At 42.2% G+C, this 23,395-nt stretch overlaps 2 protein-coding genes across 4 annotated transcripts in view; one reads left to right on the top strand and one right to left on the bottom strand.

Moving 5' to 3' along the window:
* LOC149169831 (uncharacterized) overlaps positions 1 to 23,395 on the bottom strand; it is a 246,454-nt gene that overhangs the window by 30,309 nt on the left and 192,750 nt on the right. The window lies entirely within an intron of this gene.
* On the top strand, positions 1,434 to 4,020 carry LOC149169832 (uncharacterized). Its single transcript, XM_089427175.1, has 2 exons — positions 1,434 to 2,948; positions 3,059 to 4,020. Exons 1-2 carry the CDS (start codon positions 1,442 to 1,444, stop codon positions 3,652 to 3,654), a joined length of 2,103 nt encoding a protein of 700 aa, XP_089283301.1. The 5' UTR covers positions 1,434 to 1,441; the 3' UTR covers positions 3,655 to 4,020.

Below are 23,395 nucleotides of genomic sequence, written 5' to 3'. Positions count from 1 at the left end.
TTGGACATTTCCTTGCTTGGCACGACGTACCGATACACTGTTAAGATCGAGCATAAGCTTAAATAGAAAAAGCGAAACTTTGGATCTGTGAATCCGAAGCTGCAGAACAAAGGACAAAGCCAATGTGGGACGACTCAGGACGACCCGCCAAAGCCACAAGAAAAGAACAACACCGCGAAGCCGAAGAAGGACACGGGAAAGTGGTGTGAGTTCCATAAGAGCTTCACTCACAAAACAAGTGAGTGTCGGGCCAAGTAGTCATTGGTGGTTGACCTGAAGGTTTCTGAATCAGATGCATGTTCTTACTCTGAGTCAGAACTCGACAAGGGGAATGCTAAAGGGAAGCAAATTATTGATGTGGAGCCCATAGTTTTAAAAACCGTTCCGGTCCAACCGGTTACCGGCCTAACCGGCCGGTTGGGAGGCTCACCGGTCAGAACCGGTGAAAAAACCCGGTTTACAGCACCCTTTGCCCGGAAAATTGCCCTAACCGGTAAAAACCGGCCGGTTTAGGGCGGAACCGGCCGGTTTATTGCTGACCGGCCGGTTCCGTCCTAAACCGGCCAGTTTATGGACAGGCCGCCGGTCAAGCAAAAAGCGCAGCGGTTTTTTGGAACTGAGGGCGGTTTATGGGTTTTGGGGGTGAGGGAAAGGGATTTTCCCTCCAAAAACACCCTCACACTTGCTATAAGACACCCCTCTCACTCTCATTTGTCTCACACAACTGATTTGGAGTGTTTGTGAGTTTGTTTGTGAGCTTGGAGAGTGTGGAGTTTTTGCTGAAGTAGTCATCTTGGAGTTGGAGTTGGAGCTATTTTGGAGATAGTGTGTAGCTGTCAGTGGAGTTGCCATCATCAAGAGGAGGCTAAGGGAGCTACTTTGCATTTCCAGGTAAGGATTTGCACTTGATAATTCCTCATTTGGGTCTGCTGTCCATGAATTATTTTTTTTGTGCTATAAACTTCTCACTTCAATGATCTATCATCTATGCTAAGCCTATGAACTCTCTAGCTCTATGCTATCAAATTTTGTAGCTTGCATGTGCATTTTTTTTCCTACATTTATCATTGGTTTTCCATGTTCCTTAGCTGCAATTTTTTTTTTAAATGGCAGATTTATTTGCAAATTGTTATTATTTCAAGCAAACATGGCTCCAAAAGGAAAGGACAGTGCATGGGCTCATTGTGATGTAATTGAGGGAAAAATGATATGCAAATTATGCCATAAATCTATTGGAGGTGGGGGTATTCTTAGGTTGAAACAACACTTGGCTGGGGTAAGAGGCCAAGTAAAGCCATGTGATGCACCAAAAGAACTGTTAGGTCCTATTAGGGCAGAATACATTGCCAAGCTTGAAAATTTTTATGAGGATAAGGCTAGGGAGAAGGCCATCCAAGATGAAATTGCAAGGAAAAGGGAATTAATGGAAACCATGAATCTTATGAAACAGAGTGGGTATGATGATTATGAGATTCAAGACTCCACTTCTATCCCTTCCACCAATGACCCCTTTCACTATGTTCATCCTTCTGTTGGAGTTGGCCAACCATCAAAAGGACCAAAGAGACCAAACATCCAAAGTTATTTCTCATCTTCTGCCACCATTGCTTCTTCTAAATCTAATCCCACTTCCTCCCAGCCAAGTTCTCAACCCACTTTGGATCAGCATTGGAAAAAACAATGCAAAGAAACTTCTCACCAATACATTGCTAGATGGTGGTATGATTCAGATATCCCATTTAATGCTGCTCGCTCACCTTATTACCAAGCTATGTGGGACTCTGTTATAGCTGCAGGAAAGGGCTTCAAAGGCCCTAGTATGCATGACTTGAGGGGAGCTCTTTTGCAAAAAGAGATATCTTCCATTGATGAGTATTTGACTGAGTTTAGAGAGTCATGGGTCAAAACAGGTTGTTCCATTATGTCAGATGGATGGACCGATGGAAAGAACCGCACTATCATTAATTTCCTTGTTTCTTGCCCTCAAGGAACCATGTTTTTGAAATCAGTTGATGCATCTGATAGGGTAAAGGATGCAAGCCTTCTATTTGAGCTTTTGGATAACATTATTCAGGAAGTTGGGGAGCAGCATGTTGTGCAGGTCATCACTGATAATGCCTCAAACTATGTTCTTGCTGGAAAGATGCTTGAGGCCAAATATAATACCATATTTTGGACTCCATGTGCTGCACATTGCATAGACCTCATGCTTGAGGATATAGGCAAGGTGGAGTGGGTAAAAAACACTGTAGAGCATGCCAAGTGCATTACAAAATACATTTACAACCACTCATGGGTATTGAGCCTAATGAGGAAACACACTGGAGGCAAAGAGCTTGTTAGGCCTGCAATTACGAGATTTGCAACTCACTTCCTCACGTTGCAATGTCTCAATGGTCAACATAGAAACTTGCAGAAAATGTTTTCCTCTGATGAATGGTCTGAATCTCGGTGGGCTCGTAGACCAGATGGAAAAGACACCAAAAAGAAAGTGTTAGACACTTATTTTTGGAAAAGGTCTGTAGAGCTTGTGAAAATTACCGAGCCCCTTGTTAAGGTGCTAAGGTTGGTGGATGGGGAAAGATTGGCCATGGGCTACATTTATGAAGCTATGGATCAGGCAAAGGAGCAGATACGGGCAGCTTACAATGACAGGTTAGCTAAATATGGCCGTATATGGGAGATCATTGATAACAGATGGAACAATCAACTCCATCGTCCTATACATGCAGCCGGGTATTTTTTGAACCCAAGGTATCACTATAAAAATCGGCTAGGAGATCAGCATGATGGGGAGGTCAGAGCTGGATTGATTGATTGCTTGGAGCGCATGGTCCCTAACCATGTAGACCAGTTGGATATACATAGACAGCTTACTATTTTCAATCAAGCAAGTGGTACTTTTGGCAAAAACTTGGCAAAGATGGCAAGAGATGTGGACCAACCAGGTAAGCAATTCCAATTTCCATTTTGTTTTTCATTTCAAGTTAAAATTGTTTACGTTCTTTACAATTCAAATTATAAACTAAGTTACTAATTATTGTCTTTTTCTTTGCAGCACATTGGTGGGAGTCATTTGGTGGCCAGTGTCCTCAATTGCAAAGGTTTGCAATTAGAGTCCTCAGTCAAACTTGCAGTGCTTCAGGTTGTGAGCGCAATTGGTCTGTTTTTGAGCGCATACACACGAAGAAGAGAAACCGTTTGGAACAAAAACGGTTAAATGATCTTGTTTTTGTGCAATACAACCTTCGACTGAGGAGGAACCAAATGATGAGCAAATCACCTGATCTAGATCCCATTGTGTTGGACGATATTGATCCAACATCAGAATGGGTGGAGGAGACTGAAGATCCTGTGTTTGAGGCTGATTTTGATATCGACATGGCTTTAGCGGAGGATGAGGCAGATTATGTGGCGGCATCAGAACCAGGATCAGTAGCGGCATCAAGGAAAGGCAAGGAACCAATGGAAGGCACTAGTCGTGCAGGTCGACAAACTCGTGCTTCCACTAGGTCCACTTCTATTGTCATTGGTGGCATTGATACTGATGTTGCAGATGAGGCAGAGGCATCCTCAGACTCTGAACCAGATGATGTCTATGTAGCTCCTGATGATGATCCTGTGTCTAGTAGTGGTGATGGACTTGATGATTGATCATGTGTACACTGTAGACTTGTAGTAGGCCAATGGCCTCATAGCTTGCAGCATTGTTTTTGGACTTTATAGGCCATTTAGAGCCTCATTTCTTATGTATTTTGCTATTTTGTCGATGATATGTATTGCACTCGGTGCCATTTTGATATATTCACCTTTGCATGGTATATAAATGAGCAAACTTTGCATATTTTGTCTCTATTGGCTTGGAATCATGGTTTTACATCTTAAAAATAGTTTTGTTTCATTAAAAATTAATTATTTAATGTATTTTTTAAAAACCGGTTCGTTTAGACCAAACCAGTCCCGGTTAGACCGGTTCCGGTCGGTAAACCGGTTAGCTAGGTGGACCGGTTCGGTCACCGGTTCCGGTTTTAAAAACACTGGCGGAGCCCAACGCCACCGTTGCCACCACGAAGATTCAAAAGGAGGAATTCGAAGATCCAAAGGAGGAGGAGCGCCTCTTCCACTCCCAAATGTGGGTAAAGGGTTCCCTGCTACAGTTCATTATCAACAACGGGAGCCAAAAGAACCTCATTTCAGCAAGAGGCTCGGCTTACCGACCATAACACACCCACAACCATACACCATTGGGTGGCTTCACCAAAGACGGGACCTTCGCGTTAGCCAATAGTGCCGCATTCCATACAGCATCAAGCCTTTCACGGATGAGGTATTATGTAACGTTGCTCCTCTTGATGTTTGTGATGTATTATTAGGCCAACCATACTTGTAGAAGCGACATGCTGTGTATGAGTCAAGGCCTCACACCGTTATTGTTACCCTGGGAAATAACTTGTACAAGATACCGGAGGTAGCACCGCCTACCGCCATCTCTTTGGTAACTGCAAAACAATGTAGTAAGCTCATTTCCAAAACTAGGAAATTTGTTTCCCTGATGATACGCCCTCAAGGAAAGAAGAAGATGGTGGCCACGACCTCCAGGCGGGGCCCCTCCACATGACAACAACAGATGGACAAGGTCATGGAGGAGTACGAGGACACCTTCACCTCCCCCGCAGGGGTGCCTCTGCACTGTCAGGTCAAGCACTTCATCGATCTGACCCCAGGTGTGTTGTTGCCCAATGGACCAATCTATTGGCGCTCTGTTATGGAGAACGACGAAATCAAGAGGTAGGTTTAGGAGCTGCTACAGAAAGGTCATATCCGACTGAGTTCATCCCCCTGTGGGAGCCCGATCGTGTTGGTACAAAAGAAGGATGGGACTTGGAGACTTTGTATTGACTATCAGACACTGAATAAGATCACTGTCCGGAATAGGTATCCGATCCCATAGATTGATGACCTTCTGGACCAACTCAATGGGGCCAAATATTTTAGCAAGATCGACTTGAAGTCCGGATATCACCAGGTACCAATCGAACCCTCCAATGTGTGGATGACTACCTTCAAAGCCAAGGAGGGCCTTTTCGAATGACTGGTTATGCCTTTCGGGTTGACAAATGCTCCTGCAACCTTCATGAGGCTGATGGATGACATCTTGCGGCCATTCACCAACTCATTTGTAGTGGTATACTTGGATGACATCCTGATCTTCAGCCAGAGTTTGGAAGAGCACCTCCACCACATCCGACAACTTCTCCAAACACTGCGGAAACACAAACTGTGTGCCAATTTGGAGAAATGCACTTTTGGTATGACCCAGGTTTAGTATCTGGGATACATTATTAATGAATGGGGGGTGCATGTGGATCCAACAAGATCCAAGTCATTCGGGATTGGCCAACCCCAACCACTCTGACAGAGCTCCGCAACTTTCTAGGTCTTGCCAATTTCTACTGCAAGTTTGTGTTGGGGTTCTCTCATATCACTTGACCCTTGAGTCAAGTCATTAAGGGAGGAGAAAAAGAAAAATTATTTTGGTCTGAATCTCAATAGAAGGCATTCGCAGAGTTGAAACATCGCCTCTGCTCTGCACCAGTGCTCACATTACCAGACTATGCTATTAGGGCAGTCCTTACTCAACAGGGGCATCTAGTGGCATATCACAGTGAGACACTTTCAGACACAATCTGGAAGTATCCCACTTATGACAAAGAGATGTATTCCATTGTGTAGGCCTGCCGACAATGGAAGCATTACATTTTAAGGAAGGAAATGGTCATCCACACAGGTCATCGACCCCTGCTGTTCATACAGACACAAGGGAAGTTGCAGAATGATCGCCATCAGAAGTGGTCCACATACCTGTAACAGTTCCATTTGAATATCAAGTACAAGAAGGGAAACACCAATAATGTTGTAGACTGCCTCAGCTGACCATCGATCATGGTGTTAACCACCGTTCTCAACTTGTATGGGCACGAGACTTCTGATTGGCCACTTCTCTACAAAATCGACCCAGAATTCGGCCACACATAGCAGACGCTCTTGGAGGGTTAGCAAGGTCCATATTTTCACCTCCAAGATGCACTGTTATGCCACTTGAGACACCTTTGTGTTCCTTCAAGCGAGCGTGCCAAGATGATTTGGGAAGCGCACTACAGTCAGGTCACTGGGCATTTCGGGGTCGAGAAAACAGTGGCAGTACTGCGAAAGTATTTTTATTGGCCGAACCTTCGACAGGATGTCGGGAAGTACATCAGATCCTACACTGCTTGCACCATTGCCAAACTGACCATCAAGAAGCAAGGCTTCTATACTCCGCTGCTTACCCCTAGTCGACCTTGGGAATCCATCTCCATGGGTTACATGTCGGGCCTTCCTTCTACTATGCATGGCAATGACTGTGTTTTTGTGGTCGTTGACAGATTCTCGAAAATGGCCATTATGGCGGCCTGCAAGAAGAATATCACAGCAAAAGCCACTGCTAAACTCTTCTTTGAACGAGTGTGGGTACACTTTGGCATCCCATAGTCTATCATCTCAGATCGGGACAATAGGTTTCTTAGTACATTTTGGTCCAGTCTTTAGTCGATGCTGGACACCAAGCTCATTAAGTCCACAACTTTCCATCCCCAAACTGATGGCCAGACAAAGGTTGTCAATAGGATGATTGTACACATTCTACGCATGTACAACTCAAAGAATCCACACACATGGGATGAGAGCCTCCCTTATGTCCAACACAGCTATAACTGGACTCCCCACAGTTCGATTGGACACAACCATTTTCAGGTGGGCTTGGGATTCCAGCCACTATGTCCCATTGATGTGGCCATACCATTTGCAGCTACTCAGATAGATTCGGCTCATGTTCAGTCCAAAGCCGACAAGGCAAAAAACTTTATTGAGCATATTCAACACATCCGCCAACAGGTCCACGACATTCTAGAGAAATCAAATGCCAAGGACAAGCAGTGACATGATCAACATCGGGTACCACACAAGTTTCAGGTGGGCGACAGAGTCTGGTTGCATTTGTAGAAGGAACACCTTACCAGAGCCTATCGGAAACTCAGACCACTTTGATATGGTCCTTACACCATTACCAAGGCTGTGGGAGACATTGCATTTGAGCTCAGCATTCCCCCATTCCTTGGCCTGCACCCAATGTTCAATGTGGACCGCCTTCGACCATACTTGCCACCATTGTTGGACACATCAAACATTGCAGAATAGCTCACACCTATAGAGTTAAATCCAGAGTGCATGGAACAAGCCACAACTGATCGGATCATGGACACACAGATCAAGAACACCCAACAACAAAGAATCCAACTATATTGAGTTGTCAAAGCAGGCCAACTCCTTCACCAGGGCAAGTGACTCACTAGGGACCAAGTCCGATAGAAGTTTTCTCAACTCATGGAGGAACTCAATGCAATGGGGAACATTGCTTCCTAAGCGGGGAGGAATGATCTAGGTGGATATTGGTGGCCACCCACCTATTCCACTTGGACTCCCACCATTGTTTCTTTTAGTTTTCTAGTTTCCTTAATTGTAACACAGTTTACTATTTTTAGCAGTTTTTCGGGTCTTGAACTACTGGAACCGTTTTGAGGCCCTAAACGATATTTTTTTGGGAAAAGCACAGTCGGCAAATATGATATTTTAACCTAGTATTCTCTATCAATAGTTGTAGTCCTCGGATAAATCTTTCTAGCGAGGTATCATATGCGTCAAACAAAGATCGTATGCCAAAGTTACGACCCCGGGAAGTTGATGTACCAATTTACCCCAACAGGGCCCATAGTTTGGCGTTTCATCTCCTAGGGTTAGGTTTTTGGATGTTTGGGGTTTTCCATTGCTTCTCAATAATAAATAGGCCCTCAAGCCTCATTGTAACACAGTTCAGAGGCATGTAGCCACCACATCTCTTCTCAAAGATAAGTTACCATCACCCAAGCTAGTCTTATTTCCATTCTGTTTGTAAGCATATTTCAGTAATTGATATTAATGAAATGAAGTGTTATTTCTGCTGCATCTTTGTATTTATGGTTATATCTGTAATTTGTTGCATTCCTGTTTAAATTTGGATCATGGATGGGGTATAAAAAAGCATACTAGGCAAGTAGTGCAGTGGACTAGAAAAACACTTCAGGGTGTGGCTTCAGTATTAGATAAGGGGTTGTCTCTTGATACAATAGGAAACAGAAGTCTGTGGCACTGAGTTTTGCAAAAGCAGAATACATGGCAGCGAGCATGGCTACATGTGAGGCTATTTGGCTTCGGAAGCTACTAGTGGCACTATTTGGTCAGAGGTTGGAGTCGACCAATATCTACTATGATAATCAAAGTTGCATCAAGCTCTTTGAGAATCTAGTGTTTCATGATAGGTCGAAACACATCAACATCATATGCCACTTCATCAGGGATTGTGTACAACATGGATTAGTTTGGCTACAATATACTTCCACAGATCAACAGGTTGCAGATATTTTAACGGAGATGTTATTAGTTTCTGTAGCATCAGATGTGTTCTAGCCACAAAATTTGGTGGAGAGGCTAGAATACATGAGATTGCCAAAACCCAAAAATTGTTTATGGAAATTCCACCTAGAGATGACTTAATTAGATTATTAACTAATTTTTTAATGTTTCCTAAGTCTAAACTTAGGAAAACTAGTTAATTAATCAGAATTAATTAAGTCAATGTGAGAATTACCTAGAAACCCACAAATCAATCCAGAAATTATTTGAGCCATCGATTAAGATTTAATCTAGGCCGTTGGAGTCCTAACAAGAAGATATAAGAAGGGATCGATGCGGTGATGGAGAATACACTAGAGTCACTTGGAGAATTCGATTTTCTAGAGTAGCAACAGTCAGTTGCCGAAGAGTTCGAGCTTTAGTGAGGAAGCAGAGACAGCGAGGGGCAGGGACAGTGAGGCTGGAGCAATATTTCCAGATCTAGTGAGTGCATTTGCAGAAAGGCAAAAGAGCCAGTGCTGCTGACGTAGGGACTGCGCAGTAGCCTCTAAAGGCAGTTCGATTTGGAGATTCAGGAAGTTGTTTCAATGTTCCGATGTAGAATAATTTTGTAGAGGCTAGGAGAAGCGTTTCTAGAGTTAGTGGCAAACAGAAGAAGCAACTTAGATTGAGATCCAGGCCGTATGAATTAGAGCCTGTGTAGAGCCCACGCAGAGGGTGATGCAGGGAAATTCGTAGAGGGTTTCAGAGGCCAATCTTCAGTGCTGGATTTTCTTGTGGGGTGAGGAAAATTCCTCACTAGATTTTTGCCAATATTTTTTCTTTGTAGGATTTCCATATTCGGCATACAGATTATTGTACTCAGATTTCACTGCGGCATAATAATAAAACCCTCAGGTGCTACACCGGTTTTCCCAAGTTAGGTTTTTCCGGGGACAATTGTCCAAAAATAACGGTGTCATTTTTATTGTGTGTGTGCTAGATTTTCTCAGTTTCCAACGCTATTTTTCTTCCGAAGTATGTATTTGTGAAAATCACAGTGTGAATTATTTGGTATTTGCAGTAGAAAATTGCAAATAAATTGCTAAATAAATTAACAATTAGGAGAATAATTTCCAGTTGCTATGATAGATGAAATTTTCGCATGCTATCAAAGCGTGAGTGATTAGTCAGGAAGCTCAGAAGCGAAGGAAAGAATTTCACTGCTTAGAGGGAGCAGCAGACCAAAATTCTTAGAGGCAACGTGGTGCTCAAGAGTAGGCCGAATTGTTGGTGTAGAAAATTCGACTTTCAGTTATAGGGTTGCAAAAAAGTCAAATTGCCCGAGATTGTGATTCCAACAGTCAGAGGGAGCAACAAAACCTCAGATTTTCACTGAGCAGATTCCCTGGTTGGATTCAGAGGGTTTTGCAGTAGCAAAACCAATGTCGAGTGCATTACTTACCGTTTTGTGGGTGATATCCCTAGGAGAAACTTTTTTTCCAAGATGGTTCTTAGCTGGTAGCCAATAGCCCCTTGCAACCGCCAACTAGCTCATTGTGCTATTTCTCCACCACCTAAGCTAGCCATGTGGTCCCTCACCCATCTGCCATGATCGTATGTTTGAAGGTGGGCCTCCCGAACCTTGTCATTTGGTAATTGAGTATTGTAGTTTGCTTGTCATGGTCACTTCCGGACATGGATTAAAGGGGGGATTCAACGGAAAGAACGGGCTAGGTTTGTGCTCTTGTCCCATAGACCTCTCTTGGATATTAACCTTGGATTCTAGTCCCGTGGGATCTCTTTTACTGACCATTTAGAGTTAGGGATGATATTTCATGAGAAAACTTGATTTTGGTTGCGTGGTATCGCTCCCTCATCCACATATATTGCCCCCTTCCCACTCATTATAATCCCATTCATCATTTCTCCCACCTGGGTCCACATTCCTCCACTGGGTCCACATAGGGCTAGCTCTCCCCTTCCCCTTGTCCACACCTTGGGTCATGCCTGGAATGATGCCTCGGAGGTTGATGAAGCTAAAAAGAAAAGTAAACGCATAATCGGCCACACTCAACAGGAAATGTACCACAAAATGCAAAAGATGGCCGGGACAAACACATTTAGCACATGGGCAAAAGGCAATACATGAGCTCTACCCCATCACCTTGGTTCCTACAGGTTCTATGAGCCTCCTTTATCATAAAGGAACCCATGATTATCCCAATCCCTGGTGGGCAATACACCGCCCTACCTTAAAAGGGGTATCCACTGCTATATCTCACACATTAGGCTCTTATCCATTGAGCCTGGGCAGTTAATTAAAGAAAAATCATAAAAGGCAACATGGATATAAAAAAGGGCAGAAAAAACAAGGCCGAACACCTCATGTACCACGATTTCTCCCTTTTATACATTATATACCCAAGTGTGGGCTTCCCCTTTACTAGTTACCCTTGTACCCCAGCATGTGGCCCAGGGCTGCCCCTTTTCATTCTCTACCCCATCCATCTCTTTATCACATGCCACCACATTTAAAGGATGTACCATGGACACATTATCCCCTTTAGAAGTAGAAACCACCTAATGGGATACTTGGTTAACCCCATTTGGAACTTGGAGACATTAGCACCTGCCAAAGTTCATTATGGAGTCCCCACTTGTGGTCCATGGTTTGTAAGCTATTTTACTCTATTTCCTTGATAACTTGTTGTATTGGAAGGCTAGGGGACGCATTGGATCTTATGCAAGATTGCAGGTGGTCTCTATCTTGGGTTTGGTCTCCCTATACAGGGTCCTAACCCTCCAGAGGGCTACATTGGTACATGTAGGGTGTGTGTTGAGAGCCATGGGAATCCATAGCAGTAGACAACACTCCATGGATCCCCAGAGATGTTCAGGGATTGCTCGAGATTTACTTACTGGACAAGGAAGATGCACCTGGTTCACCTTTGCCTAGCTAGCCCCACAATTGTACCATGCACTTGGCAGATGACCCAGGACTTGTATGTTGATGTGGCATCACTTACACCATCATCTGAGTCCTTACAGATGGTCTACAGGCATCTTCGACTTACTTGGAGACCCATGAGGTCACTTGTGTGCCCTCACAGCCATTGGGAGCACCACATATTTATTATGTGGAGAACAAGGGGTCAACCCCTTGTTCATTACTTTTGGAAGTCCAACTCATCATTTTGGCACTTATGGACTTCATCAAGCCTTTAAGAGAGCCCAACGACATGTATCATTGATTATTCAACCTCTTGGGAGGCTTATTATTTTATTTATGAGCTAGTTTGGTGGGCTTGTCACTAATAGATAGTTATTTGCACATTATTTTAGTTGATAGGCTAATGTAGGCTCAAATTAGGTAATTCGAACTCCTAATGATTGTGTAAATAGGAGAGACATGGATTCATTTGTATCATCACTTTGGATTGGATCATTCTTCTCTCTTGAGAATTTCGGAATTTTTCTTGGAGGATGAATTGGAACATTGATGAATTTTGATATTTGGATTAGAGTATCTTATCTTGGAGTTTCTTTATTGTCAAATAGTTGATGGTTGGATATATTCTACTACATGTAAGTACACACATTTAAATTCTATTCTTGTTTTAATTTTGTCATATGCATTGAATGGGATTTTCACTATACTAGGGCTAATTGTTGCACTGCATAATTGCGAAATTCTGGAATTATTGTTTCCATATAGCATCTCTCAATGTATGGACCATGTATGTTGAATGAAATCTCCTAGGGATAATTCTACCAGTGAATTTATCTTGATAAGCCATCTCCTTCTGCAAAGCGAAGTAGTCCTTAAGGCCTCCTTGACCGAAATACGAAGTCCTTTCTCATCATTCTCCCAAACTCCATTCTCCCCAAGGGATTAGGCATTGGTCTACCAATAGGTGATCACTCAAAGAACATTTTTCTCCACCTTTCCCATTCTCTTATAGGTCTAGCCAAGTTGGTTCGAAGTCCTTTCTCATCATTCTCCTAAACTCCATTCTCCCCAAGGGATTAGGCATTGGTCTACCAATAGGTGATCACTCAAAGAACATTTTTCTCTACCTTTCCCATTCTCTTATAGGTCTAGCCAAGTTGGGTCACCTAGGGCATCACTTTCCCAAAAAAATAACCATAGAAAAAGTTGATCTCCTAGCCTCTACTGCATTGGTGTGTCCTCAAAGTCTTCTCTAAATTTGAAGCCATTTCGATGGTGGAGTTGTGAGATATCCCATGCACTAGCTCTGAGATCAAACTTTGCCCTGGTATTCCCCAGGCTAGTACCTCATAGGATCAATTTGACACCTTTAAGTGGAAATTTTTGTTTTGATCCTTTCCCCTTCCTTGTTTAGGTTATGATCATCATTGGTTGCTAGATTCTCTCTCCTTAACCTAGGCTGGGACCACTTAGTCCCGTGTGGTCCCATACTTTTGAAAAGTTAGTTCTTCAAGAACCACTTGGGAAGTTGATCTGTAATTGATCTAAGATAAACAATTAAGGTATTAAAGACTCATGTGCATGGATGTGCCTATGTTATTTTATGCAACAGATTGATAAGATTGCGAAATACACAGGCACTGAAGCAGTTAGAGAAAACATAACAAGCAAACATGTAAACACAACAAGTTTAATAAGGAGTTCACCCAATACTCCTGGGCTATGTCTCCCGGTCCAACTTTCAGTGGTGGCCTCTCTATTATGTTTTCAAAAGCAGAGTTTTTACAATAGTGAGCTCAATTTGAGTCTTACACAACATATACAATTCAATAGGATTGTACTTGGATCCCCCAAGTCTCTGGAGTACATAGACTTTTCTTACTGAAACTCGACCTCTATTGGTCACCGTAGTATGAGCCCAATCTGAGACTCATACATGACCGACATATACAGAGGAGTTCGCTTGAACCTCTCAAGCCTTCTCTAGAGCACACAAGCTCTCTGACTCTCTCTGTCTTTGTCTGGGTCGATGCTGCTTTTGCTTTTACAGGTCAGCTCGGCTTCTCGTCTCTACTTCTCACTTGCTAACTCGCTTCCCCTGCTTTCTCTGTCAGTCTGTGGCTTTAAAGCCAATCTTCTTTTTGACTGTTCGTTTCCGCTTCTCGGCTTCCTGATTCCCTGCCTCTGTCTGTCCGAAGCCCTTCTTTCGGCGTTTATAGTCACTGCATAATGCTTCACAGGGAGGTGGCCACCTATTATGTAACAGATGAGTGTGTCAGTTCTCTCGGACATGTTTGAACGATCGTTATTTCCGTTTGCTCCAAGAATGCACGCAAAACCAAATCTTTTGCCAACTCATCGTCCATGTCGGACTTCAAATCCCATGTGATCTTGCTCTATAACCTCGTCAAATCTGGTCACCCATCGGGACGTGTCTCCGCCGTTGATCTGGGCCCCCAAATCCTACGGTTGTCGCTCATATCGAGCGGTTGAGTAGTTTGATGGTTACCTGCCCGATGTGAGCGGTTTTCTCTCTCTTCCGCTGGACGAGTGGCAATTGATGTGTGGCATCAGGCGGGACTTGGTTGAAGCCACTTACCGCCTCGAGCCCTTCCGATATCCTGCTGGTTTTGTGGAATCCCGTCTCTGACGGAGTCAGCGCGATATCCGTTATATTTTATAACCTTTCGGGTCCAGGCGCTCAGGGCTTTTCCTTATTTGAGGGATTTGCCCGGCGATATCAGAAACCACTCCCGTTTCTCGAAAAGGCCCCCTGTTTTGCTAATTCGTGACAGCGTGCGTTACCATGAGCCAAAGGTCTGCGTGCTTGATCGAGGGTCTTCGTTGCTCCGCGCTGATCACAAATTGCAACTATTACGAGGATATCTCTGATAAGCTTGGCCTTCATAAGACTTTGAAACTTGGCATAATTTCAAGAGTTCATGAAATCTTAGAGTGTGTTCTAGGATCCAATTCGGATCACAGCCTTCCCACTGAAAAAGCTTTTGGACCACCAAAAGTTGGTTTTTAAGCATCAATTAAATGAGGATACAGTTTCCTTGCTTGCTCAATTTCCATCCATCTTGGACTACTTGGTTTCGAACCTTTGAGTCCAATCCTGAGGTACTCAACATCCCCTCTGCGAGTAGTTCTCACCTTCTTGTCAAGAACTGTATCTTCCTACAACTCATTGAGATATTCAGGCAACAGATCATCAATAGAAGGCAACTGACTCTGCTCTTCGGGATCTTCAATCAATGAAGGTTCAAACAGTCTCAAGCTTTCTGCATTAACTATTGAATAGATATGCATGTAAGTTGGCAAACCAAGGCGAAAAGCATTCTCACCAATTTTCTCAAGTATCTTGAAAGGTCCATACCTTATCGGCTTCAGCTTCTTACCTTCACCTTGCATTCTGTCCTTGCTGATATACAGCCAGACTTGATCACCAACTTGGAAACTATGCTCAGTCCGATGCTTATCATGCCTTGCCTTGTACTTGGCTTGGCTCTTTTCCAACTGTTCTTGTACTACCTGGTGAATTTCTTGGATTTGTTCAATGAACTTGGTTGCCTTTTCCACATCATTGTGTCCATCAACCGCTATGTCTTTACCAAAGACAAAATCCAAGGGAGACCTTGGTATGAAACCAAAACAGGTCTCAAAAGGAGATCTCTGTGTAGAAGAATGTTTAGCTCGGTTGTAAGCATGCTGCACATAACACAGATGTTCATCCCAAAGCTTGGGATGCTTGCTGCAATAGCCTCTAAGCAACTGGATCACTGTCCTGTTGACCACCTCTGTTTAGCCATTTGTTTGCAGATGAAAAGCTGTGCTCTTCTTCAGTCTGGTGTCCATCAATTCCCACAGACTAGACCAAAATTTCCCAACAAATCGAGTATCTCGATCGGATACAATGGAAGTGGGTAATCCAAAATGAACCCATACATACTGAAAGAACAACTTTGTTGTTTGTTCAACTGTACTCTGTTTGTTACAAGGTATTAAAATACACATTTTGCTGAACCTATCCACAATAACATATAAACAGTCACGACCTTTTCTAGATTTAGGTAGTCCCCCAACAAAGTCCATGGAAATACTTTCCCAAGGATGAGAAGGAACTAGTAATGGAGTGTACAAGCCTAGTTTTCTATTGCTGGGCTTGTTTTTAGCACACATAATACACCCTCTTACATATCTAGAAACTGTCTCATTCATTTTTGGCCAATAACAAAATCTTTGCAGTTGTGCAACTATTTTACTTACACCAAAGTGACCTGATATTAGAGAAGTGTATGCTTCTCGAATTATCTTCACTCTTTCGGTTTGAGGAATGCATAACTTTCCCAAATGATACAAGAGTTGGTCCTTAACATGATAATCCAATTCTTCTACTTGTTTGCCATGACTTAAAGTTGCGTATACATCTTTAAAATCTATATCTTGAGCATATTGTTCAATGTAGCTTTCATGCAATACTGAATTATGCTTAAGTATAGTAGATGCATTTATGATCGGTCTGGACAACATATTTGCAACTTTATTGTGTATGCCCTTTTTATATCTTATGACAAGATGAAACTGTTGTAGAAAACCCATCCACCTATAGTGTCTTGATTGCTGCAACTTAGTTTGTGAGTGAAAATATTGAAGTGGTTGATGATCAGTATGTATAACTGTCTCTTTGCCCATTAGATAATGTTTCCACTTTTTCACACTCTGTAGTAATGCATACAATTCTTTATCATATGTGGAATAATTAACTATTGCAGAATTAAATGTTTCAGAATATAACAGATGGGTTTACCATGTTGCATCAACACTGCTCCCATAGCATAATCACTGGCATCCATTTCAATCTCAAAGGGTCTTTGAAGATCGGGCAGTGCTAATATTGGTGTCGTGTTAATTTTTTCTTTTAAGGTGTCGAAGGCTTTCTGCTGTTTGCCTCCCCACTGAAACACCTTGTTCAACCCTGTTAAAGCATGTAAGGGAGCTGCAATCAAGGAAAAGTTAGAAATAAACTTTCTCCAATATTGTGCTACTCCTAGAAAGCTTTTAACTTCTGTAGCAGATTTGGGTTTAGGCCAGTTTACAATGACTGCAACCTTAGAGGGATCTATCTTCAATTCACCACCCCTACAATAGGACCCAAATAATTCAAAGATGTTTTGCTAAATTCACATTTTGATAGTTTCACACAAAGATTTTCTCTTTTCAAAACATCTAGAGTCTGCTTTACATGCTTCAAATGTTCTTCCCATGTTTTACTAAATATAAGAATGTCATCTAAATATACAATGACAAAATCATCAATAAAAGGCCTGAGTACATCATTCATAACGCTCATGAAAGTAGCAGGAGCATTAGTTAAGCCAAAAGGCATAACCAACCACTCATACAATCCCTGCTTCGTTTTGAAAGCAATCTTCCATGCATCTTGCACTGCAACTCTGACCTGATGGTAGCCACTATGCAAGTCCAACTTGGAAAAGTAAACAATTTCTTTCAACGGATCTAATAGATCATCTATGCGAGGAAGGGGATAATGATTTTTGATCGTTATCTTATTCAGTGCTCGGTAATCAATGCACATTCTCCATGAGCCATTTTTCTTTCTCACCAAGACAATTGGAGACCCACAAGGTGATGTGCTAGGTCTTATGAACCCTTTCTCGAGCAACTCCTGTACCTGCTTCTTGATTTCTGCATTCTCTAAAGCAGACAACCTGTACATTCCGATGTTAGGGAATGGAGCATCTTGCTGCAAATTAATATCATGTACTATTTCCTTTTTGGGTGGCAGACCTTTAGGTTCTTGAAATAGTATATCATATTCTGAAACAACTTTTTCTAAATCAGCTTGCTGTTTAGCATTACAGCTTTCAAATACATTGGTTTTATCAGGTTTCCTTTTCTTTACAATCATCAGTAAAAATTGCTTGCATGAATTTACAATTCTTTTCATCTGCCCTGAGTTTATGAGCTCTTACAGTATATTCAATTCCATCTTTAACGAGTTGATATTTGTTTTCAACTCTAGAGAAAATGGCTTTTCTATCATACAAGTAAGGATTTCCTAAAACAATTCCACATATATCCAAGGGAACAATATCTAACTCAACCTCATCTACAAATGCTGACCTAAAAGAAAACCTAAGTTTACATTGTCTAGTCACTTGTAGCTTTGCTTTATCACATAACCAACCTAATGGATATGGCTTTTTGTGAGGTGTGGTTAGTAATCCCAGTTTCTTTACAATTGCTTCAGAAATTAAGTTTACTTGTGAGCCACTATCAAACAAAGTATCAATCTTTTGATGCTTGGAAATAACTCTAATATGAAAAAGCTCATGTCTTTTCCTCTCATTTCTTCGTTATCGGTAGATTGTGCAGAATTACTAGTAGATGCTTCAGAATTTTTACCTTTTATACCTGTGGCTTCGATTGTTGTTTCATCTCCTGAGTCTGACCCCAAATCCTTCTGAATAGCTGCAGCAGTCTTCTTCTTTTTGCCATCGTACTTCTTGGGTTTCAGCTCCGGATGCAGAATCTAGCAGTGTTCATCATCATGCCCATCCTTCTTGCAATGAGTGCATGAAGGTTTGGTCCTTTGTACAACATTTGCCTTCCTCTCTTTCCATTTATGTTTTCTCTTTTCCTTGTTCTTGTTTGCAGTGGGTTTTGATGATCCCCCAACCTTTGGGTTCACATTCTTGCCTCTAGCCTCTAGATGTGTAGCCTGAACAGATACCTCATCTATGCTAGTGGGATTAAACATGAGAATGGTATGTCTTAAATAACTATGTAGACCACCTATATACTTCAGCAAAGTTTCAGGTGAGTCTAAAGAAATGCCTAGAATCAAAGCTCTTTTCCTAAATTCTTGGGTGTAACTTTGTACACTTTGCCCTTTCAATTGGCGAAGAGTTTGCCAACTCATCATATCTTGCTGCATATAAGCTAGTGGATAGAATTGTTTTTTAATTGCAAAAACAAATTCATTCCAGGTAGAAGGAATTTTACCATGTTTCTTCAAATCAACTTGTGTCTTGCCTTCCCACCATACCAGGGCGATGCCTCCAAAGCGTAGGCTAGCCAGCTGAATCTTTCTCGTTTTTGAATCGATGTTCTGTACTCTGCAATATACATCAATTTGTCTAATCCAGTTATCTAGCTTTTCTGCATTCAATTCTTTGTCATAAACTGGCAAATCAAACTTCACATCTAATTTAATCAAAGAAGATTTCTTCTTTTTCTTTTTAGGGCTTTCTTTGTGTGAAGAAGATGATGATGAAGGTGATGATGGGGGAGATGGTGGAGAGAGCTTCTTTTCTTTTCCTTTGCCTTCTGGGTGGGCAACTAGAAGAGGTTCTTCTACTCCTTTATCTTGTTTGGAGGTTGATGACTCTTCACCTCTACCTTTCTTAAATTCTCTATACATTTCTTCTACCATGGCTCTCATGGTCATGAAACTCTCCATGAACTAGGAGTCTGATTCCAAGGGACTTTCTTCTGACATTTTCCTCTTAGGATAGACTTTTCCGATTTCTAGGTTAGCTTCAACCAACTCTCCTCCTTTTAATTTTAGCTTTGATCTAGTTATCATTCAACAAAAGAATCTAGCACAAGCTTGTCTAACCTTAGTAACCTAGAGCTCTGATACCGCTTGATCTGTAATTGATCTAAGACAAACAATTAAGGTATTACAGACTCATGTGCATGGATGTGCCTATGTTATTTTATGTAACGGATCGATAAGATTGCGAAATACACAGGCACTGAAGCAGTTAGAGAAAACATAACAAGCAAACATGTAAACACAACAAGTTTAATAAGGAGTTCACCCAATACTTCTGGGCTAAGTCTCCCGGTCCAGCCTTCAGTGGTGGCCTCTCTATTATGTTTTCAAAAGCAGAGTTTTTACAACAGTGAGCTCAATTTGAGTCTCACACAGCAGATACAATTCAGTAGGATTGTACTTGGATCCCCCAAGTATTTGGAGTACACAGACTCTCCTTACTGAAACTCGACCTCTATTGGTCATCATAGTATGAGCCCAATCTGAGACTCATACATGACCGACATATACAGAGGAGTTCGCTTGAACCTCTCAAGCCTTCTCTGGAGCACACAGACTCTCTGACTCTCTCTGCATCTGTTTGGCTCAACGCTGCCTTTGCTTATACAGGTCAGCTCGGCTTCTCATCTTTGCTTCTCACCTGCTAACTCGCTTCCCCTGCTTTCTTTGTCAGTCTGTGGCTTTAAAGCCAATCTGCTTTTTGACTGTTCATTTTCGCTTCTCGGCTTCCTGATTCCCCGCCTCTGTTTGTTCGAATCCCTTTTTTCGGCGTTTACAGTCACTGCATAACGCTTCATAGGGAGGTGGCCACCTATTCTGTAACGGATGAGTGTGTCAGTTCTCTCGAACATGTTTGAACGATCGTTATTTTCGTTTGCTCCAAGAATGCCCGCGAAACCGAATCTTTTGCCAACTCATCGTCCATGTCGGACTTCAAATCCCATGTGATCTTGCTCTATAACCTCGTCAAATCCGGTCACCCATCGAGATGCGTCTCCGCTGTTGATCTGGCCCCCCCAAATCCTACGGTTGTCGCTCATATCGGGCGGTTGAGTAGCTCGATGGTTACCCGCTCGATGTGAGCGGTTTTCTCTCTCTTCTGTTGGATGCGTGGTAATCGATGTGTGGCATCGGGCGGGACTTGGTTGAAACCACTTACCGCCTCAAGCCCTTCCGATATCCTGCTGGTTTTGTGGAATCCCGCCTCTGACGGAATCGACACGATATCTGTTATATTTTATAACCTTTCGGGTCCGGACGCTTGGGGCTTTTCCTTCTTTGAGGGGTTTGCCTGATGATATGCGATTAGCGACTTGTCGCTAATCACATATCAGAAACCACCCCCGTTTCTTGAAAAGGCCTCCTGTTTTTCTAATTCGTGATAGTGTGTGTTACCATGGGCTGACGGTCTGTGCGATTGACTGAGGGTCCTCGTTGCTCTGCGCTGATCACAAATTGCAACTGTTACGAGGATATCTCTGATAAGCTTGGCCTTCATAAGACTTTGAAACTTGGCATAATTTTAAAAACTTAGAGTGTGTTCTAGGACCCAATTCGGATCAGAAGTCAAGTTCAATAAAGATTTTAGGGATTGGGAAACTCCTTTACAAGGCATATTCCTCTAGCCTAGCCCTTAAATCCTCACTTCCTTTCCTAGAAAACTTTGTACCTTGCTTGAAGAGCAAGCAAGCTCCATTCTTAAAATCCTTATTGGAAAAGGATCATTAAGGTCACTTTACATCCATTTGTTGATTCATCCTTCACAAGTGACTTTCTATATATTGGGTATCCTCCCATCGATGAAAGTCCGTAAAGAGTAGGGAGTCTTAGCTGAGGTAACAATGGGCTAAGTCTCCATTGTTTCCCTTGATCTAGCAATTGCCCATTTAGGAGTCCCTTTTTGCCCCCTTGCTAGTTTGAGCGGTAACATTTTGGCACCATTACTGGGGATGCGAAACATATGTTTTATTCCCCATACGACATATTGACATATCATTATTGGTGAATCCATTTGGAATAACGAATCCCTAGTTCTTCATTGATCTCTAAAGTCAATGCTTGTAGGGTGAAGCAAGCATTTCTCAAGGCAATTTCATTCACCCTAGCGACTCCCATGTCATTAAGGACCCAAAAACATGTTGACCACATATATTCCCGCCATAAAAGCGACAGGGATCCCGTAATATCCCTCATCGGAATGCATGAAGAATATGAAAATGTTCAATGGGGATCCACATTCCACAACCAATCACATTGTAAGGTTCATAAGATATCTTTCAAAGCAAAATATAACTCTACCTTGTAACCAAATGGAACTATTTGTCCAATCCATTGCCCCAAATACTGATTGGCTTGAGTCATGTGAACCTAAAAGTATTCTTTTTCTTCCAATGTTGACTATGCACTTTTTGTTACATGAAGTGTCAGGTTTCCAATCTCATGAATATATATGCCAAATATTGGACATGGCCCTTCGAGAGGAGGAAGTTATTGAATATGGTTTTATGCACGAGGAAGAGTGTCTTATTGATGAATACTTTAAGGATGGTGCCAAAGGAGAGCCTCATGAATTGGAAAGCATGTCCTCTAAGGACAATGAGGAAGATCTCATCCCCGAGAGCCTTTAGAAATTGCAAGAATGGATGATGGAATACAAAAAGTCTTGCAAGAGATTGATAGCCACATATAACTCCCAAGAGATTTTCTCCCACTATTGTAAGCAATCGAAAAGGCTCTATAACATGAAGAGTGAATGTAAACAGAATCCTACCAATGACCTTCTGGAGGCATTTTATCAAAATCATGTAGTAAGTACCTTGGAGATCATTCTTCGAGAACATATGAAGGAGGAAAAGTCCTCCTTATCTAAAGAAGAGAATGAATGACATCCTAACTAACAACAAATATATAGCGAAGAATGGGAGGATTCTCAAGAAGATCATGATAGTCAAATTAACGAAGAATTTATTAGTGACTTTTGGGCTGTTGATTGGGGAATTGAGTATGACTATGGAAATGAAGATCCCATGGCTTCTCAAGTCCATAAGAATGAGCTCAGGGAAAAAGAAAATGCTCCTCCCCTTCTGAATAACAATGTTGGTACTTATGAAGCCCTTCCCAGTGGTTGGAAAGGTCTCATCTTTATGTTCCAAGATGATTCAATCAAAGTAGAGCCTTCCAAGATTGTAGGAAATTCTGAAGACTCTAATATAGAAGAAATTGAGGAAGATGCTTCCCTAGGCCATGCCACTGATAAAGGGTTTTTCTTCATGTTTGAGCGTTCCTCCCATGCCTTGGAAATAGATGTTTGTGATGATGTTCATTCCCCTAGTCTTGATGAAGCGCTGCTTTCCCCTTAGAAGAACCAGGAATCATGGTTTTTCCCCAAATACAATGATGAGTCCACTTCTTGTTTTCCCAATGACCAAAATAGTATCATCCTAAATATGTCTGAGTCTTTCACTCCTTCTTACCCTAAGGATGATAGGCCCGATATAGTTCTTCATCAAAGATTCATATACTTGGTCATTGACATTTCCATCTCTTGGTTGAAGGATCAAATCCAATCGTCTCGACTAGTGTATTTTCCTTCTTCTAGGGTTCCTTTCTATGGCATATGGGTTTCTTGTTTCCTCACCTCCCTCCCTCGCAACCCCTCATATCATTGTTCTCATTTGTATTGTCAGTGTTGATTTGGGGTAGCATTGGATGTGCTCTAGGTCTCAAGTTTTGTAGAGAGGCTTGGGCACATGTATTCCAAAGAACTTAGAAAGCGTTTTGGGAAATTCCACGCAGAAACGGTTTTATTAAAATAATTAATATTTTTTAATGGGACCCTAAGTCTAAACGTAAGAAATTAAAAATATTAATGGGTATTAATCTAATTGTGGTGTAACTTCTAGAAGAAGATGAGGATCACGATAAAATGATCTTAACCATTGATTAGCGTTTAATTTGGGCCGCTGAATGTCAACGAGAAGATTATTTAAGGGAGCTTGAGGGTCATTTGGAAAATACACCGAGAGATCAAGAGATCGAATTTCTAAAGTGAGAAGTTCTCAGGAGGAAATTCTGATCGAGTAGATTTCTTGCAGTTGAGGGGCAGGGATAGTTGGGTTGGAGTATCTTCTCCAGAGCCCAGGATACGCAGCAAAGAGAGGCAAAGAGACACTAGAGGGGTTGACGTTGAGCCAGAAGGGCCCACGCAGAGCTTGATGCTGAGCCAGAAGGGCTCATGCAGAGGCAGCTCAGTCACCCACGCAGAAGTCCGAGTTTTGCAGAGGAGCTGACATTTCTGAGTTGGGAGGGTTGGAAACTGCTCCAGAAGGCAAGATGTTTCCCAGTTGAGCTGACGCAGAGCCTCAGAGAGATCCACGTAGGCCCACGTAGTT

The sequence above is a fragment of the Pinus tabuliformis genome, chromosome 4_2 (genome assembly GCF_031772625.1).
Source record: "Pinus tabuliformis cultivar Carrire ecotype Pingquan chromosome 4_2, CPIR1, whole genome shotgun sequence".
In the NCBI taxonomy this organism is placed as follows: domain Eukaryota; kingdom Viridiplantae; phylum Streptophyta; class Pinopsida; order Pinales; family Pinaceae; genus Pinus; species Pinus tabuliformis.
Note: the sequence above shows the minus strand (reverse complement) of the source record. Positions and strands in the feature narration are given on the sequence as shown.

Excerpts from the sequence above, each read along its gene's own strand:
- LOC149169832 (XM_089427175.1), top strand. The coding sequence starts at position 1,442 with ATGAAACAGAGTGGGTATGATGATTATGAGATTCAAGACTCCACTTCT. Across the intron at positions 2,949-3,058 it reads AAGAGATGTGGACCAACCAG|CACATTGGTGGGAGTCATTT; the intron begins GTAAGCAATTCC and ends TTTTCTTTGCAG.